Below are 6,804 nucleotides of genomic sequence, written 5' to 3'. Positions count from 1 at the left end.
TTAAAACAACAAGTCTTTTTTGTGGTGTTAAATATTCAATTGTTTGGTTTAAATAGTGTTTAAACCGCAAACGCTGGAGAAATCTTGCTAGTTGTATATTTTACATTTTTTTTAAACATGTCCTGAAGAGAAAAGAAGTTCAAACCCATTTCCAATATAAGTATAAAATTTCTTCAAATGGTGATAAGAGGAGTCTTCTCGTTATCAAAAAAAACTTCTTATAATAAGAAATTCATGAAATTTTGACACAGTTAAACAGATCTTATATCAAATTGATTCTATCAGTTTAATCAAATTTGACCTCCTTGCTTTCACATAAAGGTCAGTTCAAGGTCACTACTTTTTTCCTCAACTTAACGGATAATAAAAATACATGTAGTTCTTTGCAGTTATGTAGACATCTGTTTAAGGTATGAAGATTCTATTCTTCAGTGAAGTGATAGAATTTAGAAGGTCAATCAGCTTATACTACTAAATTGGAATAGATATTGAAAATATAATTTATATGGCTTAGCCTGCATTTCCTCTAATTTTCTTAAATTTTGAAGATATTTTTATTATTTTTTATGCTTCCAATATTAAAATATTTCTGAAATTGATGCTAACAGTGATTTTTTCACACCAATCAATGTATGGAATGGGCGCCTTGCTTATAAGCTTATAAAAATGTAATTTGATAGGCAAATCTTATTCAGAAATCAAATTCTGAAACTCAAGTAACATATCATTAGTTCACATTAGTTAAAAAATCCAACATTAATGTTATTGTTTTTCAAATGCTAAAACAGTCTCATTAAACTGCATCAAATATGTGATATTTTCCTACGCCAATATTCCGCAAAAAATAAAGTCCTTGTGTTAGATTCTAAATATTGATTACTATCTCTATGCCAAGTTGTATGATAGTAAAAAAAAAAGAAAGAAAAATATACTATTTTAATTTCCTTTTATATTGATTTAATGAACAATTACTCAAATTTACATTTTTTACTCACCGAGAATTTCGATGCGATTAAAAAACGTGCAAAAATTCGGCAATAAAAGAGAGGGAAAAGCTGACTTGTTTTTCATGTTCTGGCAAATGAATGTTCAGAAGAATAGACAATGGCAAAGCAGTATCTTTATAATTAAACCTTCACATCCATGACGAAAAAAATGATTGATTTAAAACACGAAACAGACACATTTATTACTATCACTGAAACAAAATGGAGTAAGTCACGTGGCGTTGTTGGACTCCGTTTTTGACACGCCGTTCTTCCGTTTGCGGTGTGTTCGATGCTGTACTACGAGACGGACGGCGGCGGTCGTCAACACAACAATGCCGACATCCATCACCCTGAAACAAGAGAAAGGAATAAATGTACTCACTTTTTAATAACAACATAATGGTACTGAGAACAATAGAGGACCTCTGACAATGTCATATTTTGCAGTCAGGCTTTATGTGTATCTGACAGTTCACAAAGGCCGTAGAGACTCAGGGATTGACTGTGCAATACTACACGTATATTACTGGTTTACCTTATGCAGTAAATCACGTATAATCTACTTGTAATAGTTAGTAGTTAGAGGCCATGGAAATCAAACTCCTCGCTAAAATCGGAATGATAGCATCAATGTTGACTGTACATTGTAATGATGTTTTCTTACAGTGAGATACTAATCATTTCCTTGGACTTCTCTCTCTGCCCGTTCAATAATAAGATTATTGTAGACTTGTCGAAGTACATCAAAATTAGATACAGCATGGGGTCGATTTTCTATCTACCGAGTGTTAGGTACATATGTAATTAGTCGCGTCTGCTTACATGACAATATACCATTGATCTCCATGTGGCCATTAATTACCAGAAAATGAAATACTCGTAAACTCCTTTTCTGATCAACGAATACATCCGATACACAGGCAAGAATTGGACTCGATCATAAATATATATTAATTATCTATTTACACCCCCCCTTGGTTATCCATTCTTGACCATTTTTCCAATCAACAGAAATGCCATTTATATCTCTATGTTCAAAGGAAAATATTGTTAAGGAAGTGTAAACTCTGCTCATAAAATGTTATAGAAGAGAAATGTTAATTATCAAAGTCTGCACGCATGTGGATTTATAAAATCCAGCGAAAGACAATTTTTTCAGACTGCAAAAGTCATTAAACACAAATACGCATATGTTAAGGTATGAAAATATTTTTGTAAGGATATGCGAAACACGCATGCATCCAATTGCAAAGTAGGTCATCGATACCGTGTTGGAACATGAAGAGGAACCATCAGTTGAGCAGAAGTCATAGAATGTTTACAAATCCTTTTAACATATTATGGTACTCCACTAAAAGTGACACTTATCGCTATATTGGTACCATTTAACACCTGGTTAAAGTGTTTCCATTCTTGGACACACTGTTACCATTTTCGGATTAGCAAACGCCAAAGGAAGCCTCGTGCCTAATTGAGAACACGCGACGGGTCTCATTGTTCAGAACTGTTTTAGGAGTTTGGGCGGAGTTTTTTTTTATATATATATTTACGACAACATTCAAGAAATGAACGGTAGTTGTGCTTTATAGAGAAGGTGGAGTGGGGGGGGGGGCACAAGTGTGATGCTGGTAGCTGATATGGGGGCATCAATTAGTTATTAGATATTATAACGATGAATACACATTGGCTATTATATTGATCTTTGTCGTCAACAAGGGAACACTGGGACATAAATGAATATCAGATCTGTTCAAAAAAATATAATCATGATGCTTGACTGGTGAAAGATATTTTGTCGACACATGGCTGTCTTTATCAAATTATATCGGGTCTGACAAAATATTAAAACGATTATTTCGGCAATGATCCCGTCAAAAAGGTTATGGGATTATAGATCGTCTATATAACTTGCTATTTAAGGAGACCCCCACCCACGTGCACCCAGCCAATATCGGTTTGAGGATTTGACAAGAAAACACGGAAAACACTCAAAAAGATATTCTTCATAGACTTAGAAGAGAGGATCTGGTCTATAATATAATAAGTCTAAATAAGACATTCAATTTTGGTTTAAACTGCGTATTCTCAATTAGCACTTGCATTGTCTGTGCTTTAGTAATATAGAAAAAAACCGTATCGTGTATCCTTGGACATTTAAAAAATAAGTTTGAACGAAACACAAATTTACACAATAATTTATGGTATATGAGTACAATCTCATCATGAGAATTGTAAACTTGTATACAAGAGTAAATTGAAAATACACTATCGATTTTAATTCATACACAAAGCACGTTGTGTTTTAATCAATTTTGCAATAATAACAACCGGGGACTCATTCGGGACTCATGAGATTTATTGTGCTGCCACGTTTTAATCATTGCATGCAAATGGATGTACTACTATGAAATCATATTAATTGTTACATATGAGTCATCGTAAAATGACTAAAATATCATTGAATATTGTGTTCTTATAGAAAAATAAACAAGTGATAATTAATGAACACCCTCTCCTTTCAACAGCATAAGTGTCTGACAAATATCTGCTTTTAATTAATTGCTTTGGTTTTGTTTCCGTTAATATCATCAATTGCTGTTGTTGATAACTGTAAATCGACTGCATGCAAAACCATGTAGGAATATGATTACTAATAAAAATATACAAGTAATATGCCTTTACTTTGTGTATAAATCCCATCATCTGAACATCTAGTGTCCAAAATTACCTGTCAAAACAGCGAATCGTCAGCTGGTCTGGAAAATCCGTGTTGACGTCTTGACCCCAGAACTTCTGGATTCGACATATCTTGACCAAGGAGGAGACACCGAGAAAAGTGGTCATGGCATAACATATGTAAAGAAGTCTGTATAGCAGACGACCTTGTTGTACCCGATAAAAGCTCAGGAACGAGAGAGAGTTTGGTAGGGTGGACAAAAAGGGGGACTGCATTTCGTTGGCCTGACTTTTGTCACTAAATTCAGAATTGGCACTTATGACCTCACTATCAGCTACGTAGCCACTTCCGATGTTTCTCTTGCTGATTCGTGTAATACCCGAACTGTTAGAAGAAGCAGGACTAATGGTTCGTTTGAAATCCATATGATCACTGACAGTCAAAGTGTCAAACTTATTCAGATTACAGCAAGATCGAGGGATCCTTAGTGTCATTTGAACCAGATCGGACCCTTCCCTTGGAAACGACATTGACCTGTGACCTTTTCTTCGACAAGCTGATACATCATAGTCCCTGGGAATCTTTGAACTGGTAAAAATTTCGTCACTTTGCTCATAAAATAAATTAGTATCCGACTTTTGTTTGACTTTTCCACGCTTACATTCGGCTTCTTTTGCAAACTTGCATGGTGACGATTTAGACACCATCCTGTAAGGTGAAACGTGTTTGCAGATGTAGTATTCCATCATCGATGACTTTGTTTGTTCTGTCAAACATTCAGAAGACTCCGAGTCACTCACCAGTTTCACCAAGTTCCCACAATTCCGAAGGCGAGGAGCTTTTACACGTTTTATTGACGATTCTCGCGAGGAATAGTTCCTTTTGGACAGAGTATGTATACTAATCTCTCGCTTTACATTTCGTAACTCTTTGGTGTACTTGATAAGTTTAGCGGCACTGAATAAGAAACATAAGATGTGATAGACAGCATAACAAATAAAAGATACATCTAAAAGAATATTAACTAAATCTCTAGCAAAGATGGTCAAGAAGCCCAAAGCTTGAACGATAATTGCCATTAGAACCATGCCAACCGACGAGAGAAATACACATTTGATGCCATTGTACTGAATTGGTTTTACATCTAGTCGAGTAAGTCTGAGGATAATGGCTTGGATCAGACAGAAACAGTTGATAAGAAAAGGGAAAGACAGACTTCGCACTAAATCAGAATATTGACTTGTTGCTTCGAATAAGAAAAGTATCAATGACAGGATAGAAGCAAAACTTGTGATCTCTGCATAAATGACTAAAAGAAACACGTCCAATAGTTTTATTGTTCTTTTCCTGTATTGAATAAATAAAACTCCATTGACAGCTCCGACTCCCAGAAATAGCAGGAGAAAGACGGACACAAAAGTCAGAAGTTCCGAGGAATACACATGATTTGTTTCTCTGACCAAATCAGACGAAAAATTTAATCCCGTAAAGTTCATGAATAGTTTGTCCAATATCTGATGTTAAGGGAAAGTTCCTTTGATTGTCCAATCTACTGTCAGGTTAACTTATACATGTAAATTAAAAAAAAAAACCACTCATCTCATATAAACTGAAAAATCGAGAGCCATTGAAAGTTCCAAAAACAGATGTTTCCAAAAATTCCCAACTTTTCTAGTTATTAGGAGGAAAAAAGGAATCCCGTATCTATCAAGCGTCGCTGTATATATATTTCCTACGCGGTTTATTCTGGAACAGAAAAAAAAATATATACCGCGTATTCTTAAAACCCGTTGTGAACACAATAGAGCCTTCCTTCTTATTAAGTCATCATCGATCATAACGCAGGAACTGCCTCCGCTGTAGTTCCCACCATAGCTAGCAACTCGGCTCTGTGTCGGTTTTATATATACCTGCTGTAATTGGCCACACTTGTTAGCCCAATGTGTTAATGGTTTGCCTCTGCATGGTAATTCCGAAAGAAAGAAAGAAAGAAAGAGAGAGCGAGTGAGTGAGAGAAAACGCGTTGATATAATGAACTCGTATTGGGATCCCGAGTTTTAAACTCTTTTGGGAATTGGAACAGGCAAAAGGATAGTTGAATATCACTTGATGCGGTTTTATGACCATGTTTGACCTATAAATATCATTCTGTAAATCTATCTGATTGTACTCTGATGTTGCAATTAGTATCTAAAACATTATTAAACAAAGGAAAGCTGCATGTAATTTTAGCCAAAGTGGTAATTGAAACACAATCAATTCTTCCAAAATAAGTTGGATTTTTTTAAACTATCGGACTAATGTAGAATAATTGCACGCATGGAATTTAGGGAAAATATAAACCCAAGAAGTTTATGAATACCGGTATATCACGATCTTGAGTATTTTTTCTGGTAGTATTGGTAAAATCGTATATGCATTGAGTAAAATTAAAAGCTTTTCATGCATTCTATTTAATAAATTGTTTCCAAAGGGACATGCTACTCAGTTCAATGAGTAAGTTTACTTTAGAAAAAAAAACATCGAGATTTAAAGATTTCTTTGTAAAAATAAGACGTAAATAGATGTTACGTTTGTTGTTGTTGTTGGGGGAGGGGAGGGGGGGGGGCTTTTTATACGTCAGAAGCCCGTGGAAGAGGAACTTGTTTTAATTAATAAGCACTATGTATAGCTTCTTTGAGATCACAATACAAGTGTGGGCCACACATAATTAGGGTTATATATTTTTTTCTGCAATGCTATAGAATCTTATTAAGTTACCTTCATAACCGCATCATATAACTATTTTTTTTGGCGTGATCAAACCAAAAAAAAAAAAAGCCCGAAAGGCTTTACCGTAATGATAATATTCATAGAATGTTTGCTTATTACTTATATTTATATAAAATTCATAACAATTGTATGATAAGATATTGAAATTATTGACATTTTTGCTTTATTTTCATTTCATATAATTATGCAAACCATGCTTGCACCCGAACAGTACGTCATTTGCGATTTGATTCGGGGGGGGGGGGGGGGGGGGCGGCAATCACCTTCTTCTTAAACTAAAGAAATACTATGTAATTTATAGGATAATTACTATAACAGGACTCGTTTTTCAGATACCATACTCAGTGAAATGTTTAGTTTTATGAT

The 6,804-nt window shown here is 34.7% G+C and overlaps 1 protein-coding gene across 1 annotated transcript; it reads right to left on the bottom strand.

Annotated features, from left to right (window-relative positions):
* Positions 1-940: 940 nt before the first annotated feature.
* Positions 941-5,550, bottom strand: LOC128189293 (uncharacterized). The gene is made up of 2 exons (XM_052860842.1): positions 3,718-5,550; positions 941-1,339 (listed from the first exon to the last, which is right to left on the bottom strand). The coding sequence occupies exons 1-2, from the start codon at positions 5,160-5,162 to the stop codon at positions 1,219-1,221; spliced, it is 1,566 nt and encodes a 521-aa protein (XP_052716802.1). The 5' UTR covers positions 5,163-5,550; the 3' UTR covers positions 941-1,218.
* Between the last annotated feature and the right edge of the window lie 1,254 nt (positions 5,551-6,804).

The sequence above is a fragment of the Crassostrea angulata genome, chromosome 6 (genome assembly GCF_025612915.1).
Source record: "Crassostrea angulata isolate pt1a10 chromosome 6, ASM2561291v2, whole genome shotgun sequence".
NCBI classification, from domain to species: domain Eukaryota; kingdom Metazoa; phylum Mollusca; class Bivalvia; order Ostreida; family Ostreidae; genus Magallana; species Magallana angulata.
This window is presented reverse-complemented; position numbering and strand designations above follow the sequence as displayed.